The following is a 22729-nucleotide window of genomic DNA, read 5'->3' on the forward strand; positions in this document are numbered from 1 at the left end:
CGCCCCCAGATGGCAAGGGTAGGAAACAACACATCCGACACGCTGATCCTCAACACAGGGGCCCCTCAGACTTTCGGTGTGCTCAGTCCCCTCCTGTACTCCCGGTTCACTCATGACTGCATGGCCAGGCACGACTCCAACACCATCATTTAAGTTTGCCGATAACACAACAGTGGTAGGCCTGATCACTGACAACGATGAGACCGCGTATAGGGAGGAGGTCAGAGACCTCTCGGTGTGGTGCCAGGACAACAACCTCTCCCTCAATGTGATCAAGACAAAGGAGACAAAAGAGGATCGAGCACGCCCCTATTCTCACCGAAGGGGATGCAGTGGAGCAGGTTGAGAGCTTTAAGTTCCTTGGTGTCCACATCACCAACAAACTAACATGGTCCAAGCACACCAAGACAGTTGTGAAGAGGGCAGTCGTGAAGAGGGCACGACAAAACCTATCCCCCCCTCAGGAGACTGTAAAGATTTGGCATGGGTCCTGAGATCCTCAAAAGGTTCTACAGCTGCAACATCGAGAGCATCCTGACTGGTTGCATCACTGCCTGGTATGGCAACTGCTCGGCCTCCGACCGCAAGGCACTACAGAGGGTAGTGCGAACTGCCCAGTACATCACTGGGGCCAAGCTTCCTGCCATCCAGGACCTCTATACCAGGAGGTGTCAGAGGAAGGCCCTAAAAATTGTCAGACTCCAGCCACCCTAATCATAGACTGTTCTCTCTGCTACATCACGGCAAGCTGTACTGGACGCCATGTCTAGGTCCAAAAGGCTTCTTAACAGCTTCTACCCCCAAGCCATAAGACTCCTGAACATCTAGTCAAATGGCTACCCAGACTATTCGTATTGCCCCCCCCCCCCCCTCTTTACACCACTGCTACTCTCTGTTATCTATGCCTAGTCATTTTAATAACTCTACCTACATGTACATACTACCTCAACTAATCGGTGCCCCCGCACATTGACTCTGTATCGGTACCCCCCTGTATATAGTCTCGCTATTGTTATTTTACTGCTGCTCTTTAATTACTTGTTACTTTTATCTCTTCTTCTTATCCATATTTTTTTGAAACTGCATTGTTGGTTAGGGGCTCGTAAGTAAGCATTTCACTGTAAGGTCTACCTACACTTGTTGTATTCGGCGCATGTGACTAATAAAATTTGATAAGATTTTGATTATTTTTTTTTGTTTGAAATGACGTGGAAACAACGTTGATAATGACATACCTGGACCACCTCTTGAGATCATGTGTTAAATTAGGTGAAAAGGAGAACTGGATTGCCACTTCAATGCTGTGGTTCTTGTCTCCTCCCACAGTGCTGACGTACATTCTTTCGCGGCACTGTTCTGTGGCCCCTCACACCCCCAGGGTCCTCCTCTTTGGGCCCCCTGGCTCAGGCAAGAGTCTGCTGGCGAAACTTATCTCTCAGAAATACAACATTGTCAATCGTAAGTTTTCACCCAGAACAGTACTTCACTGTCCCTCTCAATGTGTTCCCCATACTATTGCCTTTACCTGGCTCTACAGAATACTCATTAATTGAATTTGTACTATGGTTATGGCGTTAAATTCAAAATTGGTTTTAGAAGTACTTCTTATGATACAACTTTTGAATGTTATTTCGACAAAGTATATTTTGCCATGTTCTCTAGAGTTGGCACAGAAACTGACAGAATGTGGTTATATTAAGTGCAGTTTTCCTGTTTGAATGCAGTTTATAACAGAATGCGGTAATCCAATATTGACTCCCAGTTTGCAAACCAGAGAAATTATTTAATGCTCTAGATTTATGGCTGAAGTGCTGGAGTATAGAGCCAAAATTAAAATTGTATCTTCACTGTCCAAATACATATGGTGAGTACAGTATATGATATATATTTGTTTAGACACAAACATGATTCAAATGTTCTGTTTTGACATGGAGTCTTATGTCACTGCCATTTTTTTGCACAGACTTTCATTTTCCATCCTCCATCTCCTTGTTTACTGTGTATGTCTGCATCCCAAATGCAAGCTATTCCTATTTAGTGCACTACTTTTGACCAAGACCGCTCTAGGGAATAGGGTGCTGTTTGGGACGCAGCCTACAGGAGCTGTCATTTTTCCTATTCTGTTTATTCCCTGTCTGAAAGGTTACATTGTGTATTCTGTTTATTTCAACATGAATGTCTCCCCTTTCTTGTCCCGACTCTCCACTTCCCTTGTAGTTTGCTGCGGTGAGCTTCTGGAGGCGGTTTCTGCAGACGCGACCAATATGGGAGAACTCATTAAACCTTACTTGGAATCTGGACAGCAAGGTACACAGCTAGTCATACAAGAGGGTGCACTCATACACACGTGCTCACACACACACCTGCACACACACACACCTTTGTGGCCATACAATTTACCTGGTTCCTCCTTCAATTAGTTGCTTTTAGCATCAGAGCCTGCATGTAAACAGTGTTACAGGGGGGAGTAAAAATTGATGTGTGCACAGAGACCCTGTATCCCTGCCCTTGCAATAGTAATGAACAGCTCTGGAATGGCTAGAGTCGTTTGCCCAAAATAATTAGATTAGCTCGGGCTACTCATCATCAGACAATTCTCTGATGTGAATAATAACTAAGGAGACATTCTCTAGTACTACATTTCCAATTAGTTCAAATCAGGTTTTCATCTGGGTTGTGTGTCTCATCTTGATTGGAAAAAGATACATATTTCAGTCAGTTTTTTACATTTAATTGTTTTGCTACTTGGAATAACATCCTGTGGAAAATAATATTAGACATGATATAAGGCGTTTGCCATTTAGCTGGGGCTACTGCTCCACTCTAGAGAGTGTATGTGGCTGCCAAAGCGTGCCAATCACTGCAGTGCCCAGGGCTTGTGTCTGGGCCACTCGCCTTGAGCAACTTTTTATTAATTGAATAAACATCCCCCGGGGAGTGGGCTCCATGCAGATGTGTGTCGAGATTGTGCCTCCAATGCATACTGAGTTCAAGCCTAATGAAGGCCTTGGCTCGCACACTTATCCCTCGCACGCACAAACACACATTTGCACATACACATGCATAGGCTACACATACACATGCATAGGCTACACATACACAAACACACAGGCTTAATCTGGGTCTGGGACAATGACCCATAGAGTCCGTTTGCAACTATTTACGACCAGAAGAACCACTGCTGGCCACAGTGGGAACCAACTCACATTCTTATTGTTACCAATGTACATATTGGAGTGAAGAATATGCATGTTAATTGTTGTGTTCAACTTCTTGTATTTTGTTGAACTGGGCTTTATGTTATCCAGTGAGAGAAGGTGGCTTTTGCCATTTGAAGACATCTCTTTCTCCCTAACCCTCCCTACATCACTCTCCCTCTCTGTGACAGTGAGGATTGCAGGGAAAGGAGCTTGCTTAAATCATTTACAAGTTGATTAATAGACTCACTGGGGTATAATTAGGGTAGGGAGAGATTGTGGCTAGTGTAACCAGTCCAGTGCTTTAGGGATTTGGAGAGCCACCATTAAGGAAGTAGAAAATAGGAAATAGTGTTATGGAGGAGTGGAAGGAAAGGAGGGAGTGGAAACGAAGGGAGAAGAAGAAACGTTTTCAGGCTGCCTGATGTTTGAAGACGTTTCTGCAGGAGGGAGAAGCTCAGATTGTTTGTTGTAGAAATTGGACATTTCAATCCATCAACTTACATTTTTCTCAGGCTTCATGGTCCCCTTGGGTTTTGCTCTTATTTTTTCTCAAAGAATATAATTATATTTGTATTACCTACCCCCCTTTTCATTTTCTGCTATTTTATCTCTAACTTTCGCACATACTTTCCTTCTCCCACCTCCACCCACTGTTTTTCTTCTCTTGTTAAAAGCCACTTATTCACCTTACTTTTGGAATGCCATCATCAACATAAATAAATTAATAATAATTCACTTATGCTGCAGCTAGCTGATTTCAGAGTGAAAGGTGTGTGGAGTGTCTTCAAGAAATGTAAACATGAATTTGTCTGATTCCAACGTAATTATTTTGTAGCCGGATACATTCCTCCTTGATTCATTCCTCATTGATTTAGAAGAAAATGCATGTGGTGATAAAATCCTGTCTCTGAAGATATAGCCTACACTTAATAGGCATGTTTATTTTTGGAAACAAGAGAGATTTCTGGCTCAAGGTGCAATAAGTGTGGTGGAAAAAACAAGACCAAATAGAAAGTACAGAGGGGGATAAGTTATACCAGACAAGTTAACATAAAGGTCGATACCCATTTTTTTTGGGGGGGGGGGGGGATTTGCATCACAAGCCTTGTCAGAAAGGAAGAGCACATGTATAATAATCCTCTGGACCCAATCTGCTGATATGATCATAACGCCAGGAATTAGACTAATCAATGAATTTCTAAATGAAAAGATGATTAAAGAGTAGGCTATAGTGTTTATTCAGGAAATTCCTGAAGAATCCACAAAAACAAAAGTAATGAGAGAAATATGTTAATTGTGAATACGTCTGTTTACCATGTGTAAACTATGGAATGTGACTGAACACATTGATAGATGCAGTATAAGCAATGGTTCTATCACATCTTCCACCAATCCAGGCATGTCAGAACAGGGATCTATCTGTCAGATGTCTGATCAGGAAGGATGCATTCTTAGTCTTCTTAAGAATTCTGAAAGAACAAGACCAGAGTCTCTAAGGGAGTGTGTTATGTGTGTCCCTGTGTTTCCTTAGTGCCTGATAGTATGGTGCTGCAGATCCTGACAGAGCGTCTCAGCAGGCTGGACTGTACCACACGGGGCTGGGTGCTGCATGGCTTCCCCAGAGACCTGGAGCAGGCAGAGAAACTCCAGGAGTCCAACTTCATCCCCAGCAGGTAGGCCTATTTACCTCTAGCTCTGGTCCAGGGCGTTAATGCTCGTTCCTCTACTAACGCCTCTAGTTGCATAGGCCACACGATGGGACCCGAGCTAATTTACCTCTAGATCCCCTAGAGCAGTGGTTGCCAAACTTTTTATAGTCCCTTTAAACATTCAACCTCCAGCTGTGTACCCCCTCTAGCACCTGGGTCAGCGCACTCTCAAATGTTGTTTTTTTACCATCATTGTAAGCCTGCCACACCCACACTATAAGAATGAGTGTGAGTTTTTGTCACAACCCAGCTCGTGGGAAGTGACACATTTCTCTTATAGGACCAGGGCACAAATAATAATAATCAATAATTTTGCTCTTTATTTAGCCATCTTACATATACAACTTTATTTGTTAATCTAAAATTGTGAATAACTCACCACAGTTTAATGAGAAGGGTGTACTTGAAAGGATGCACATAACTCTGCAATGTTGGAAGGTATTGGAGAGAGTCTCCGTCTTCAATCATTTTCCACACACAGTCTGTGCCTGTTTTTAGTTTTCATGCTAGTGAGGGCCGAGAATCCACTCTCACATAAGTACGTGGTTGCAAAGGGCATCAGTGTCTTAACAGCGTGATTTTCCAAGGCAGGATACTCTGAGCGCAGCCCAATCTAGAAATCTGGCAGTGGCTTCTGATTAAATAAAATTTTCACAGAACCGCTTGTTGCAATTTTGATGAGGCTCTCTTGTTCAGATATCGGTAAGTGGACTGGAGGCAGGGCATGAAAGGGATAATGAATCCAGTTGATTGTGTCATCCGTTTCGGAAAGTACCTACGTAATTGCGCACCCAACTCACTCAGGTGCTTCGCTATATCACATTTGACATTGTCCGTAAGCTTGAGTTCATTTGCACACAAAAAATCATACAATGATGAAAAGACCTGTGTGTTGTCCTTGTTTTTGCAAACAGAGAAGAGCTCCAACTTCTTAATCATAGCCTCAATTTTGTCCCGCACATTGAATATAATTGCGACGAGTCCTTGTAATCCTAGATTCAGATCATTCAGGTGAGAAAAACATCAGCCAGATAGGCCAGTCGTGTGAGAAACTCGTCATCATGCAAGCGGTCAGACAAGTGAAAATTATGGTCAGTAAAGAAAACTTTAAGCTCGTCTCTCAATTTAAAAAAAACCTATCAATACTTTGCCTCTTGATAACCAGCGGACTTTTGTATGTTGTAAAAGTGTTACATGGTCGCTGCCCATACCATTGCATAGTGCAGAAAATACATGAGAGTTCAGGGGCCTTGCTTTAACAAAGTTAACCATTTTCACTGTCGTGTCTAAAATGTCTTTCAAGCGGTCAGGCATTCCTTTTGCAGCAAGAGCCTCTCAGTGGATGCTGCAGTGCACCCAAGTGGCATCGGGAGCAACTGCTTGCATGCGTATTACTACTCCACTATGTCTCCCTGTCATGGCTTTTGCACCATCAGTACAGATACCAACACATCTTGACCACCAAAGTCCATTTGATGTCACAAAGCTGTCCAGTACTTTAAAAATATCCTCTCCTGTTGTCCTGGTTTCCAGTGTTGCAGAAGAGGATGTCTTCCTTAATTGACCTCCCATAAACGTAACAGACATATAACAGGATCTGTTGACTCATCCAGCTGTAATGCATATAATTCACTGGCTTGTATGCGAAGCAGTAATTGTTGAAATAATACATTTGAAAATAAGCCACGGCAGTTTTTTGAGTGAGAATTAAGACGACTTTCGAGTAGTAAGACTTGTATAAAATCAACAGGTAACATTAAAAGAAGGGGCTAGAAGTGTCTTATATGGTGAACTACCAAGTGGCCAGGACAGGCAAGCCCCATACTATTGTGGAGGACTTAGGTCCAACGTCCCTGTCTGTTGTTCAGTGCTTTCCCGCATAAGGGGGCAGTAGCTCTTCGGGTGCATCAGATTCACAACTGTCAGTGTCCATGCTAGCTGGGCTAACAACAAATGTAGAATTACTGATGTTAGCATTGGATGTGCTCGTGAAAGCAGAACAACTTGTGTCGATAGGTGTTACTACCAGCAGTACTACCAGTAGAGCTGGTATGTGTCTCTATGGACGCGGGACTTACTTTTTTTAACCATTCATCCATTTTCAAGCAAACAGAATGAGCAGCAGCTACGTTTGGCTACATACGGACCTTTAGTGGATTTCCCGCGAGAGAGTAACGGTTAATGTGATTGGATGTTAATTATTTGACTAGGCCATCTGCATTTGACTTTGTTGTTATTTCGCTGAACACTAGATGGCTTAATTTTATTTTTGGAAGTGAAATGAGGCTACTCAGGCGAGAGAAAAACCTCACCCAAATGTATAGCCCCATTGGAAAATATAAATGTTTGAAAATGTGAAGAAGAAAAAAATCCTTCTAAATATACACTGCTCAAAAAAATAAAGTGAACACTAAAATAACACATCCTAGATCTGAATGAATGAAATATTCTTATGAAATACTTTTTTCTTTACATAGTTGAATGTGCTGACAACAAAATCACACAAAAATTATCAATGGAAATCAAATTTATCAACCCATGGAGGTCTGGATTTGGAGTCACACTCAAAATTAAAGTGGAAAACCACACTACATGCTGATCCAACTTTGATGTAATGTCCTTAAAACAAGTCAAAATGAGGCTCAGTAGTGTGTGTGGCCTCCACGTGCCTGTATGACCTCCCTACAACGCCTGGGCATGCTCCTGATGAGGTGGCGGATGGTCTCCTGAGGGATCTCCTCCCAGACCTGGACTAAAGCATCCGCCAACTCCTGGACAGTCTGTGGTGCAACGTGGCGTTGGTGGATGGAGCGAGACATGATGTCCCAGATGTGCTCAATTGGATTCAGGTCTGGGGAACGGGCGGGCCAGTCCACAGCATCAATGCCTTCCTCTTGCAGGAACTGCTGACACACTCCAGCCACATGAGGTCTAGCATTGTCTTGCATTAGGAGGAACCCAGGGCCAACCGCACCAGCATATGGTCTCACAAGGGGTCTGAGGATCTCATCTCGGTACCTAATGGCAGTCAGGCTACCTCTGGCGAGCACATGGAGGGCTGTGCGGCCCCCCAAAGAAATGCCACCCCACACCATGACTGACCCACCGCCAAACCGGTCATGCTGGAGGATGTTGCAGGCAGCAGAACGTTCTCCACGGCGTCTCCAGACTCTGTCACGTCTGTCACATGTGCTCAGTGTGAACCTGCTTTCATCTGTGAAGAGCACAGGGCGCCAGTGGCGAATTTGCCAATCTTGGTGTTCTCTGGCAAATGCCAAACGTCCTGCACGGTGTTGGGCTGTAAGCACAACCCCCACCTGTGGACGTCGGGCCCTCATACCACCCTCATGGAGTCTGTTTCTGACCGTTTGAGCAGACACATGCACATTTGTGGCCTGCTGGAGGTCATTTTGCAGGGCTCTGGCAGTGCTCCTCCTGCTACTCCTTGCACAAAGGCGGAGGTAGCGGTCCTGCTGCTGGGTTGTTGCCCTCCTACGGCCTCCTCCACGTCTCCTGATGTACTGGCCTGTCTCCTGGTAGCGCCTCCATGCTCTGGACACTACGCTGACAGACACAGCAAACCTTCTTGCCACAGCTCGCATTGATGTGCCATCCTGGATGAGCTGCACTACCTGAGCCACTTGTGTGGGTTGTAGACTCCGTCTCATGCTACCACTAGAGTGAAAGCACCGCCAGCATTCAAAAGTGACCAAAACATCAGCCAGGAAGCATAGGAACTGAGAAGTGGTCTGTGGTCACCACCTGCAGAACCACTCCTTTATTGGGGGTGTCTTGCTAATTGCCTATTTCCACCTGTTGTCTATTCCATTTGCACAACAACATGTGAAATTTATTGTCAATCAGTGTTGCTTCCTAAGTGGACAGTTTGATTTCACAGAAGTGTGATTGACTTGGAGTTACATTGTGTTGTTTAAGTGTTCCCTTTATTTTTTTGAGCAGTGTATATAGATTTTTTGATTTTTTTATTTTTTATGTGAATCACATTTTTATTTGGCATACCCCTGACGACATTGGAATACCAGCCCTAGAGGACACAGCCAATCAGCCTATATCTCAGACCTTGGACTGACTTAGCAATCACTCACACTCCAATATAGGGTTGTGAGTATTTGTGTAGCACCAGCTGTCAAAGTTGACAATAGAGCCCTATGAGTGTGGTAATGTGAAACTACTGTAGTAGATCAGTAATGTCTCCTGCTTCTCCATTCTGTGTAAAGAGATTAGTTTATATAGCTAGTAGGTTCCAGTTTAATTCATGTTTTGGTTCAAAACCACTTCACTTCATTACATGACAGTCAGGCTACATTTAGGGCTCCCGACTGGTGCAGCGATCTAAGAGGCGTCACTACGGTCCCTGGTTCGAATCCAGGCTGCGTCCCATAGGGCGGCCAAATGGGTAAGCCGTCATTATATATAAGAATTTGTTCTTAACTGACTTGCCTAGTTAAATAAACCATTTTTTTAATTAAATAAATAAATTACATGTTTGCCTGGTGGAACCAGCCTGTTAGCTGCGTTCACCATTATTTTTTACTGAAATAGAATGGTGAATGCAGCGCCCTTACAAAAAAAACACATGAAAAAAATCATAACAACAAACATTTTTTACAATGAATTTGTTCTCGCATTTTGAAATGATTTCCTTGCAATATTTTGTTTTGCTTTCAATACCTTTGGGTTTATGTTTTGCTTTCAATATAATTATTTTTGTTTGCGACTTCAGAAGTTTTACTTAATATTAATGGCACAAAAGTAACTCACTCACTAGAGGCTAACACCATATAATAACACTATTACTCTAATAAAGGTGTTTGAAGAGGCAATCCTTTATTGAAACCGTAAACAGTTTCAGTAAAAAGCTGAGGGATGGGGCTGGAGAAATGCAACCACTCATATCCATAGACTACGCTATGGATGCAAGGATTGACCATCCATGATATCCAAACTATAGTTTTAACCATGTTTTTAGACTATACAATGGTTGTTTACAAAGATTGGAATTAAACAAGTTTGACTTATTACCCGCAATCGGGGTGGGCGGGTTTAGGGTCATGAAATATTGTGTGGATGAAGGGCTGGTGGGTGGCAGGCGGGATGAATAAATAGAAAATCCATAAATGTATAATTCTTGCGAAATGTATATCTGTAGGCTACAATTAGGTTTTTCTTTCATTCTTTTAAGGCTATTTCGCATAAGTGCGTAAGCCTATAAGCTTTAGGGCCTAAAGGAAACAACGCATTAATATCAATATGATATCTTCAGAGACAGGCTTTTATGGCTATATGTGTTTTCTTCTAAATCAAGGAGGAATGTATCGGCTACAAAATATTTAATTTGGAATCAGAAAAATTCATGTTTATTTCTTGAAGACACTCCACACCTTTCACTCTGAAATCTGCTAGCTGCAGCATGACAGACAGCGTAAATGAATTGTTTTTGTTGATGATGGCATTACAAAAGAAAGTTGAAGCAGTGTCTTTTAACAAGAGAAGAAAAAAACAGTGGGAGCAGAAAAGTGTGTGAAATTTAGAGAAAGAAGCAGAAAATGAAAAGGGGGGAGGTAATAAAAAATTGCCTACCAAATTGTCGGAAATTATAAGCAGAAACATATCTACATTAAGCACCCAAAAAATATCCTGCACTCCCTGTCAAAAAATCGTTCCACCTTCTCTGACTGTAGCCTAGACCGAATTGTTGTATGTTTGCGAGATAGGGTCCAGTGTGGGCCTCCAGATTTGCACTTTATCACACAGTCAGGCGGTTGCAGATGGGTTATTAGCAATTGCGAACGGGTGCGTGTGAACAAACAGCGTCAAGAATCAATGGCTACATATTAATTCATAGGTCCAAAAATGGATGTAGCAACTAAGGATTGCCCCCCCACAACCTACCGGTTTCGTTTTGGTTACAGCCTCGAGTCTTCTTGAGTATGATGTTACAAGCTTGGCACACCTGTATTTGGGTGGAGTGCTGCAGAGATGGTTGTCCTTCTGGAAGGTTCTCCCATCTCCACAGAGGAACTCTGGAGGTCTGTCAGAGTGACCATCAGGTTCTTGGTCATTCCCCGACTAAGGCCCTTCTCCCCCGATTGCTCAGTTTGGCCGGGCGACCAGTTCTAGGAAGAGTCTTGGTGGATCCAAACATCTTCCATTTAAGAATGATGGAGGCCACCGTGTTCTTGGGGACCTTCAGTGCTGCAGAAATGTCTTGGTATCCTTCCCCAGATCTGTGCCTCGACACAATCCTGTCTCGGAACTCTACGGACAATTCCTTCAACGTCATGGCTTGGTTTTTGCTCTGACATGCACTGCCAACTGTGGGACTTTATAAAGACAGCTGTGCGTCTTTCCAAATCATGTCCAATCAATTGAATTTACCACCGGTGGACTCCAATCAAGTTGTAGAAACATCTCAAGGATGATAAATGTAAACAGGATTCATCTGAGCTCAATTTCGAGTCTCATAGCAAAGGGTCTGAATACTTGAGTAAATAAGGTATCTGTTTTTGCTTTGTCATTATGGGGCATTGCGTGTATTCAACAAATATTGAATACATTTTATAATAAGGCTGTAATGTAGCAAAATGTGGGAAAATTAAAGTGGTCTGAATACTTTCCAAATGCACTGTACATACCTCTGGACGCAGATCACCCGTCATGGAGACTCCGGTTACTCCAAAGTACTCTATCCGACGGCACTCTCTGGCTGTGTACCAAATGGCACCTTATTCCCATGATATACAGTGCACTACTTTTGTAGGCACTGGTCAAAAGTAGTGCAATAAATAGGGAATAGGGTGTCATTTGGAATGCCAAATCTCTCTGTGGGTAGTGTGGGTATGTACCAAGTGGAAATGAAATGAGGTCATTATGGGTGTAAAGGTTTTGCAACTGGTCCAGTTGAGGGCTCTCAGGTCAGTGCTCCGTTGGTAGCTTGGTCCTAAACCTGTTTGTGCTGTCATGTCAACTCCTTGTCATTCATCATGACAATTCTAGGCTATTCTTCACTCATGGTCATGACACTTGGACTATTCCTCCACCCAGGCTATTCGGTTGACACAGAGCCAGGGATGGTCATAATTCCTCCAAGGTGTACTCCTCTTTATCTAACCTTGCCAGAAACAAAGGAACTATGCTGTTGGAAATGCTGTGGAATTTAATCATTATTGTTGCCTGTACAGGTGTACAGATCCTTTCTGTGTCCACAAAGGATTCTATATCATTCCTTCCCCAGTGTAATCAAACATTATTTGTGTTTATCTTCATTGTGTACACACATTGTGTTCCTTCTCACTGGGCAGAAACTGGTTGAACTACCTTTGTTTCTGATATTTCAACAAAAAAATGATATGTGATGACATTGAATTGTTAAAAAGAAAAATGCTATTGCAGCCTCTTTGCAATAAGGAATTGAGACCAAACGCTCAAGAGAAGTTTAAAGTGTTTCATACCAAGGATACAGTCAGCTGAGTGCATGCATTTAAAAAGTTCACAACACCTTTTATACTCTTCCCTCCTTTTGATCACCCCCCTCTTGAAGGTACATTTTATGACCCCAATGAGTTTCCCTCCTTTCCCCCTGTGGAATGTCCATGGTCCTCTCTTTGTTTAGCCAGATGTCAGAATCACAACCCGTCCATCTTCTGTTCTGGGCCTGACCATGCTCTCTGATCCGAAGCAATTTCCTCTTATCTGATTAGGTCACCATTTCTAAATTAGCATACACACAGTTTCATGGCCTAAACTCCATTAACGCTCACAGTAATCATTCACTAAACAGGATACAAGCCTCGTTATTGTTATTCTTATTGTGTTACTTTTTATTTTAGTCTACTTGGTAAATATTTTCTAAACTCTTCTTGAACTGCACTGTTGGTTAAGGGCTTGTAGGTAAACATTTCACTGTAAAGTCTACACCTGTATTCGGCGCATGTGACTAAAGTTTGATTTGATACAAACGAACTACAGTTTAACTTCTCTGCGCTACGGATCCCTTTTACGGGATCATTTTCCGAAACAACCGCTGAATTGCAGGGCACAATATTACAAAAAATATTTATAATCATGCAATCACAAGTGAAATATACCAAAACACAGCTTAGCTTGTTGTTAATCCACCTATCGTGTCAGATTTTGAAAATATGCTTTGCAGCGAAAGCAATCTAAGCTTTTGTGAGTGTATCAATCAATGCTAGAACAGTTAGCCTTATATTAGCTTGGTCACGAAAGTCAGAAAAGCAATAAAATTAATCGCTTACCTTTGATAATCTTCGGATGTTTGCACTCACGAGACTCCCAGTTACACAACAAATGTTCTTTTTGTTCGATAAATATTACTTTTATAACAAAAGAAACGCCATTTGGTTTGCGCGTTATGTTCAGAAAACCAAAGCCTCGTTCCGTTCGACGAAAATTCCCAAAAGTATCCATAATGGTTGTAGAAACATGTCAAATGTTTTTTATAATCAATGCTCAGGTTGTTTTTAACAAACATAATCGATATTTCAACCGGACCGTAACCTATTCAATAAGAGAGAGAAAGAAAATGGAGAGCTACCCTCTCGCGCGCAGGAACTAATCAGAGGACACCTGACTAGTTTAGAAAAATCTCGCTCCTTTTTCAAAATAAAAGCCTGAAACTATGTCTAAAGCCTGGTCACAGCCTGAGGAAGCCATTGGAAAAGGAATCTGGTTGATACCCCTTTAAATGGAAGAAAGACGGGCCAGGAAACACAGATTCTTTTAAATTTAAATCACTTCCGGGTTAGATTTTCTCAGGTTTTCGCCTGCAGAATCAGTTGTTATACTCACAGACAATATTTTGACCGTTTTGGAAACTTTGGAGTGTTTTCTATCCTAATCTGTAAATTATATGCATATTCTACGATCTGGACCTGAGAAATAGTCCGTTTACCTTGAACGTTATTTAAAAAATAAATAATAATCTGACCCCTAGCGTCAAGAGGTTAACCAGAAACATGTTACAATTTGACAGAATCCATCAGATTTGCAAAAAGTCATCAACTTAACTTCTCTAGGGTAGGGGGTAGCATTCGGAATTTTGGAAGAAATGCATGCCCAAATTAAACTGCCTGCTTCTCGGGCCCAGAAGATATGATATGCCTATAACTGGTCAATCTGGATAGAAAACACTCTAAAGTTTCCAAAACTGTTAAAATAGTGTCTGTGAGTATAACAGAACTGATTTGGCTGGCGAAAACCTGAGAAAAATCCATTCAGGAAGTCGTTTTTTGGGGGGGTTTTGTAGTTTTCTATTCAATGCCATTACAGTATCCATTGACTTAGGACTCAGATTGCAGTTTCTATGCCTTCCACTAGATGTCAACAGTCTTTAGAAATTGTTTCAGGCTTGTATTCTGAAAAATGAAGAAGTAAGAGCAGTCTGAATGAGTGGACCCTAAAGTGTCACAGAGCTTTTTCATGCACGCGACCGAGAGAGTGCGTTTCTTGTTTACCTTTTAAATTGACGACGTAATTGTCCGGTTGAAATATTATCGATTATTTAGGCTAAAAACAACCTGAGGATTGAATATAAACATCGTTTGGCATGTTTCTATGAACTTTACGGATACAATTAGGATTTCTTTGTCTTCCTGTTTTGACTGCGTTTGAGCCTGTGGATTACTGAAGAAAACGCGCAAACAAAACGGAGGTTTTTGGATATAAAGAGACTTTATCGAACAAAAGGAACATTTATTGAGTAAATGAATGTCTGCTGAGTGCAACCATATCATCATCAAAGGTAAGGGATTAATTTTATCTCTATTTCTGACATGTGTAACTGTTCTACTTTTTGTAATGATTTGTCTACTGGGCTATGTTCTCAAATAATCGTAAGGTATGCTTTCGCCGTAAAGCATTTTTTAAATCTGACACCGTGGTTGGATTCACAATAAGTTAATCTTTAAACCTATGTAAAATATGTTTTGTTTTCTGAATTTTTATAATGAGTATTTCTGTATTTGAATTTGGCGCCCAGCAGTTTTACTGGCTGTTGAAGAGGTGGGACGCTACCGTCTCACGTGCCCAAGAGAGGTGAAGGGGATTTTGGTGATTTTTTTTGGTTGATTTCACATTGCATTCACATTAGTTGACAACTCAACCAATTGTAAATCTAAAATAGACATTGAATTGTGGGTTATGCTTCATTGTCAACATTTAATCTTGAAACACATTGACCCTCCACCACAACTTCAATTTGTTGTGTTATTGACTGAAAATCTATAGAACTAGCTGCCTCTGACTGTTTATAAGATTTTGACAGTATTGAAGATTGACCCGGTTGTATAGTTAGGCTTTTGGTGCTTTTCTTATTTTTATTGAAGGATGCAAATAAATTCTCTTGGAGAATCACAAGAGAGCCATCTGCATTTACAGTACAAGCTCCATTCCATGTGTTGACCTCAACTGGACATCTACCTCGTCTCCAACATGTCCATGTCTGCAATGGAAATGAATGGTACTCAATTCCCTACATAGTGCACAACTTTTGACCAGGGGCCATAGGGAAGAGGGTGCCATTTTGAATACATCCCATGTCCTAGCTAGACCCTACACCACCTCTCAATCAGTGTTTACTAATCATAATGGTCTCATTTTCCCTTCTCCAGTGCAGCCTGCTGTGTGGCATTAAGCACTATTAGAGATGTCAGTAAATACTGCGAAGTGTCCAGAAAGCTCACAGGCAATACTGGCGTTGGCGCTAATGGCAGGAGACCTAATTTACATAGTATTAGCTTAATTAAGTCATAGAGACAATGGAGAGAGAATGTTTACTGAAGGGGGATGATGATTATGGTAGTGGTGGGACGGCCAGGGCTGTTGGGGGCAGTGATTTACCTGACAGCTATTGACAGTTTGAGGTACCGCAAAGGAAAGATAGTCATGACGCTGATTGACATTGTTGAAAATGACGGGGAATAACCAATACAGATGAGGCATCGCCAGCTGTGAACTCATTAGCAGACATCCAAATCAAATTTGATTTGTCACATGCGCGGGATTCAGCAGGTTTAGACCTTACCGTGAAATGCTTACTTACAAGCCCTTAACCAACAATGCAGTTCAAGAAATAGTTAAGAAAATATTTACAAAATAAACTAAGGTAAAAAAATATATATATATAAAAGTAACACAAGAAAACATAACAATAATGTGGCTATATACAGGGGGTACCGAGTCAATGTGCGGGAGTATAGGTTAATCGAGGTAATTTGTAAAGTGACTATGCATAGATAGAAAACAGTGAGTAGCAGCAGTGTAAAAACAAGGGGGGGGGGGGCCAATGTAAATAATCTGGGTGGGCATTTGATTAATTGTTCAGCAGTCTTATGGCTTGCGGGTAGAAGCTGTTAAGGAGCCTTTTGGTCCTAGACTTGGTCTCCGGTACCGCTTGTTGTGCGGTAGCAGAGAGAACTGTCTATGACTTGACTCTCTGGAATCTTTGACAATTTCTTGTGCCTTCCTCTGACACCGCCTAGTATATAGGTCCTGGATGTCAGGAAGCTTGGCCACAGTGATGTACTGGGCCGTATGCATTACCCTCTGTAGCACCTTACGGTCGGATGCAGAGCAGTTGCCATACCAGGCATTGATGCAACCCGTCAGGATGCTCTCGATGGTGCAGCTGTAGATCTTTTTGAGGATCTGAGGACCAACACCAAATATTTTCAGTCTCCTGAGGGGGAAAAGGTGTTGTCATGCTCTATTCATGATTGTATTGGTGTGTTTGGACCATGATAGTTTGTTGGTGATGTGGACACCAAGGAACTTGAAACTCTCGACGCGCTCCACTTCAGCCCCGTCGATGTTAATGGGTGCCTGTTTGGCCCTCCTTTTACTATGATCCACGATCAGCTCCTTTGTCTTGCTCACATTGAGGGTGAGGTTGTTTTCCTGGCACCACACTGCCAGATCTATGACCTCCTCCCTATAGGCTGTCTCATCGTTGTCGGTGATCAGGCCTACCATTGTTGTGTTGTCTGCAAACTTGATGATGGTGTTGGAGTCATGCTTGGCCACACAGTCGTGGGTGAACAGGGAGTACAGGACGGCACTAAGCATGCACCCCTGAGCGGCCCCCATTTTGCGGATCAGCATGGCAGATGTGTTGTTGCCTACCCTTACCATCTGGGGGCGGCCTGTCAAAGTCCAGGATCCAGTTGCAGAGGGAGGTGTTTAGTCCCAGGGTCCTTAGCTTAGTGATGAGCTTTGAGGGCACTATGGTGTTGAACGCTGAGCTGTAGTCAATGAACAGCATTCTCACATAGGTGTTCCTTTTGTCCAGGTGGGAAAGGGCAGTGTGGAGTGCGATTGAGATTGCGTCATCTGTGGATCTGTTGGGGCGGTATGCTAATTGGAGTGGGCCTAGGGTTTCCGGGATGATGGTGTTGATGTGAGCCATGACCAGCCTTTCAAAGCACTTCATGGCTACTGACTTGAGTGCTACGGGTCGGTAATCATTTAGTCAGGTTACCTTCGCTTTCTTGGGCCTAGGGACTATGGTGGTCTGTTTGAAACATGTAGGTATTAGACTCGATCAGGGAGAGGTTAAAAATGTCAGTGAAGACACTTGCCAGTTGGTCCATGCATGCTTTGAGTAACATCCTGGTAATCCGTCTGGCCACGCGGCTTTGTGAATGTTGACCTGTTTAAAGGTCTTGCTCACATCGGATACAGAGAGCATGATTCCGCAGTCATCCGTAACAGCTGGTGCTCTCATGCATGCTTCAGTGTTACTTGCCTTGAAGCGAGCATTTAAAAAGGCATTTAGCGCGTCTGGTAGGCTTGCGTTACTGGGCATTTCGCAGCTGGGCTTCCCTTTATAGTCTGTGATATTTTTCAAGCCCTGCCACATCCGACGAGCGTCAGAGCCGGTGTAGTAGGATTCAATCTTTGTCCTGTTTGATGGTTCATCTAAGGGCATAGAGGGATTTCTTATAAGCGTCCGGATTAGTGTCCCGCTCCTTAAAAGCAGCAGCTCTAGCCTTTAGCACGGTGCGGATGTTGCCTGTAATCCATGGCTTCTAGTTGGGAAATGTGCGTACGGTCACTGGGGGACGACGTCGTCGATGCACATATTGATGATGACGTTTACTGAGGTGGTATACTTCTCAATGCCATTGGATAATTCTCAGAACATATTCTAGTCTGTGCTAGCAAAACAGTCCTGTTGCGTCCGCGTCATCTGACCACTTCTGTATTGAGCGAGTCACTGGTTCTTCCGGATTTAGTTTTTGCCTGTAAGCAGTGTGGCAGACCAGGGGGTTTGGTCCAGGCGTTTAAAACAGATCAGACAGAGTTGGATTAGCTCGGTTTCAAGGGTGTTTATTTAAATAACAAATGAAAAGAAAAGGTCTCCTCCAGGAGACAGGAACATTACCATCTTCTGGGCTCCGGGGTCTGTATTGCTCTATCCTGGGGGTACAAAACTGAGCTCCATCCGTTATCTCTGGTGCTGAGCAAGACTATACGGGAATAACCTCTCTTCCCCCAGTCCCCTCTCCCGTGTGCTGCCCTTCTGGCAGCTTTATGGTACTCGTCCAGCTGGTGAGCAATCAGCCCCTTGATTACTCACCAACCACAATCAGCTCCAATTAATCCTGGCCGGAGAGCCCATCGAGACCTTGCACGTCCAGCAGATGGAGCCATCGCCTCGTGATGTAGACTCCGTCTGTCACCAGGCCTCGATGAGTTTCTCCCTGGTGGCTGACCTGCTGTACGCCACAGCAGAAATCATGAGGATAGAATTATGTTAAGATTTTCCAAGTGGAGGGCGATGGAGAGCTTTGTATGTATGCTTCTCTGTGTGTGGAGTAAAGGTGGTCTAGAGTTGTTTTTTTTCTTCTTCTGGTTGCACATGTGACATGCTGGTAAAATGGATTTAAGTTTGCCTGCATTAAAGTCCCCGGCCACTATTTAAACCTGTTGACCCTCGTAAGGCTGCCAGCCCAGACGACATCCCTAGCCGCGTCCTCAGAGCATGCGCAGACCAGCTGGCTGGTGTGTTTACGGACATATTCAGTCTCTCCCTATCCTAGTCTGTTGTCCCTACATGAAGGCCATCATTGTTCCTGTACCCAGGAATGCAAAGGTAACTGAACTAAATGACTATCGTTCCGTAGCACTCACTTCGGTCATCATGAAGTGCTTTGAGAGACTGGTCGAGGATCAAATCACCTACACCTTACCTGAATAGCTGGAGCTATTCTTTGCTACTTTTCAAACGAATACTCGTAATATTTCACATATCATCTTGCTAGATATGCCGAGAGAAGGCAGCAGACACTTTGTTTTGTTTAGCATCACTTAGGTTAGAATGCAGTTGTCCACCAGGTTAGAATGCAGTTGTCCACCAGGCTACGATTAGTGAGAGGTGGGAGAGGAAGCGTTGGGTGTCTCAGTTAGGAAGAAAGTGGAATGGGATTCAGGGTTTTACTGTTAGGATACATTTATGTTTGTTAGTTCCAACAAATCTTTACATTTGGTAAGTATTCAGACCCCTTGACTTTTTCCACATTTTGTTACATTACAGCCTTATTCTAAAATGGATTAAATACATGTTTTTCCTCATCAATCTACACACAATATCTCATAATGACAAATCAAAAACAGATACCTTATTTACATACATATTCAGACCCTTTGCTATGAGACTCGAAATTGAGCTCAGGTGCATCCTGATTCCATTGATCATCCTTGAGATGTTTTTTACAACTTGACTGGAGTCCACCTGTTTTGAAATTCAACTGATTGGACATGATTTGGAAAGGCACACACCTGTCTATATAAGGTCCCACAGTTGACAGTGCATGTCAGAGCAAAAACCAAGCCATGAGGTCGAAGGAATTGTCCATAGAGCTCCGAGACAGGATTGTGTCGAGGCACAGATCTGGGGAAGGGTACCAAAACATTTTTGCAGCATTGAAGGTCCCCAAGAACACAGTGGCCTCCATCATTCTTAAATGGAAGAAATTTTGAATCACCAAGACCCTTCCTAGAGCTGGCCGCCCGGCCAAACTGAGCAATCGGGGGAGAAGGGCCTTGATCAGGGAGGTGACCAAGAACCTGATGGTCACTCTGACAGAGTTCCTCTGTGGAGATGGGAGAACCTTCCAGAAGGACAACCATCTCTGCAGCACTCCAACAATCAGGCCTTTATGGTAGAGTGGCCACTCCTCAGTAAAAAGGCTCATGACAGCCCCCTTGGAGTTTGCCAAAAGGCACCTAATGGACTCAGACCATGAGAAATAAAATTCTCTGGTCTAATGAAACCAAGATTGAACTTTTTTGCCTTAATGCCAAGTGTCAGGTCTGGAGGAAACCTAGCACCATCCCTACGGTGAAGCATGGTGGTGGCAGCATCATGCTGTGGGGATGTTTTTCAGCAGCAGGGACTGGGAGACTAGTCAGGATCGAGGGAAAGATGAACGGAGCAAAGTACAGAGAGATCTTTGATGAAAACCTGCTTAGGACCGCAGACTGGGGGCGAAGGTTCACCTTCCAACAGGACAACGACCCTTGGCACACATCCAAGACAACACAGGAGTGGCTTCGGGACAAGTCTCTGAATGTCCTTGAGTGGCCCAGCCAGAGCCCGGATTCGAACATCTCTGGAGAGACCTGAAAATAGCTGTGCAGTGACGCTGCCCATCCAACCTGACAGAGCTTGAGAGGATCTTCAGAGAAGAATGGGAGAAACTCCCCAAATACAGGTGTGCCACGCTTGTAGCGCCATACATAAGAAGACGAGGCTGTAATCGCTGCCAAAGGTGCTTAAACAAAGTACTGAGTAAAGGGTCTGAATACTTATGTAAATGTTATATGCCAAGAGTGTGCATACTTGTCAAGGCAAAGGGTAGCTACTTTGAAAAATCTCATATAAAATATATTTTGATTTGTTTAACACTATTTTGGTTACAGCATGATTCCATTTGTGTTATTTCATAGTTGATGTCTTCACTATTATTCTACAATGTAGAAAATAGTACAAATAAAGAAAAACCCTGGAATGAGTTGGTGTGTCCAAACTTTTGACTGGTATTGGTGTTCCCTGAAGTCTACTGATTGAAATTATGTATAATATCCTATTCTGTATTTTGTAATTTTCAAGAAATGCTAGAGGAAACATTCCCTGTACTTAGAATGTACATGGAAACTTTTTGAATGGGATGTATGGGATACGATACTTGGGCCCTTTTATTGTGTTCTTCATACCACCACCAAACATGTTAAGCCATCATTGGTTTTTATGTGCCAATTATTTATGGAAATATGGTCATGTGAATCGTGTTCACCATTTTTCTTAATTCTAGCCATTTTGGAAGCATCATTGCCATCATTAGACTAAAGGGAACACCTTTAGTGTTTACATGTAACCTATTGGAACTAACCATGAAAACATTAACAATACAATTTTAATGAATATAGACTGAACAAAAATATAAATGCAACATGCAACAATTTCAAAGATTTTTACTGAGTTACAGTTCATATAAGGCAATCAGTCAATTGACATATGCATTAGGCCCTAATCTATGGATTTCACATGACTTGGAATAAAGATATGCATCTGTTGGTCACAGATACCTAAAAATAAACGTAGGGGCGGGGATCAGAAAACCAGTCAGTATCTCGTGTGACCACCATTTGCCTAATGGCTATTGATTGTAGCCTGTGAAATATTGCCCCAATCCTCTTCAATGGCTGTGCGAAGTTGATGGATATTGGCAGAAACTGGAACACGCTGTCATATATGTCAATCCAGAGCATCCCAAACATACTCAATGGGTAACATGTTTGAGTATGCAGGCCATGGAAGAACTGGCACATTTTCAGCTTCCAGGAATTGTGTACAGATCCTTGCGACATGGGGCCATGCATTATCATGCTGAAATGAGGTGATGCGGCAGATGAATGGCACAACAATGGGCCTAAGGATCTTGTCACGGTATCTCTGTGCATTGAAATTGCCATCAATAAAATGCAATTGTGTTCGTTGTCCGTAACTTTTGCCTGCCCATACCACAACCCCACAATTGGGCACTCTGTTCACAACGTTGACATCAGCAAACCGCTCGCCTACACAACGCCATACACGTGACCTGGAGTTGTGAGGCCGGTTGGACATACTGCCAAATTCTCTAAAATGACGTTGGAGGTGGCTTATGGTAGAGAAATTAACATTCAATTATCTGGCAACAGCTCTGGTGGACATTCCTGGAGTCAAGATGCCAATTGTACGCTCCCTCAACTTGAGACATCTGTAGCATTGTGTTGTGTGACAAAACTACACCTCTTAGGGTGGCCTTTTATTGTCCCCAGCACAAGGTGCACCTGTGTAAAGATCATCCTGTTTAATCAACTTCTCTATATGCCACACATATCAGGTGGATGGATTATCTTGGCAAAGGAGAAACGCTCACTAACAGGGATGTAAACAAATTTGTGCAAAACATTTGAGAGAAATAAGCTTTTTTTGCCTATGGAAGATTTCTGGGATGTTTTATTTCAGCTCATGAAACATGGGACCAACACTACATGTTGCGTTTATATTTTTGTTCAGTGTATATTATGACACATATGGCATATTTGGGCGATTTTATTGTGTTCTCCAGACCCCTCAAAACATTTTAAGCCATCATTGGGCTTTATGCTACACTCCGCGTTGGCCACACCTTGGCTCCTTAAAGGCCCGACACGAGTTGAAACAATCAAAGTCTTTGTGAACAGTGAAATATGCATGCCTATTCGTGACACACAGATAAAGCAGGGCAATTA

General features: G+C 42.8%; 1 protein-coding gene across 6 annotated transcripts in view; it reads left to right on the top strand.

Moving 5' to 3' along the window:
- ak8 (adenylate kinase 8) overlaps positions 1-22729 on the top strand; it is a 67011-nt gene that overhangs the window by 38962 nt on the left and 5320 nt on the right. For all 6 annotated transcript variants that reach the window (XM_071402329.1, XM_071402334.1, XM_071402331.1 and 3 more), the window contains 3 exons: positions 1327-1458; positions 2218-2307; positions 4732-4873. In XM_071402329.1, coding sequence (XP_071258430.1) covers positions 1327-1458; positions 2218-2307; positions 4732-4873 — 364 coding nt within the window. The remainder of the gene's footprint in view (positions 1-1326; positions 1459-2217; positions 2308-4731; positions 4874-22729) is intronic.

This window comes from Salvelinus alpinus, chromosome 5 (genome assembly GCF_045679555.1).
Source record: "Salvelinus alpinus chromosome 5, SLU_Salpinus.1, whole genome shotgun sequence".
Taxonomy (NCBI): domain Eukaryota; kingdom Metazoa; phylum Chordata; class Actinopteri; order Salmoniformes; family Salmonidae; genus Salvelinus; species Salvelinus alpinus.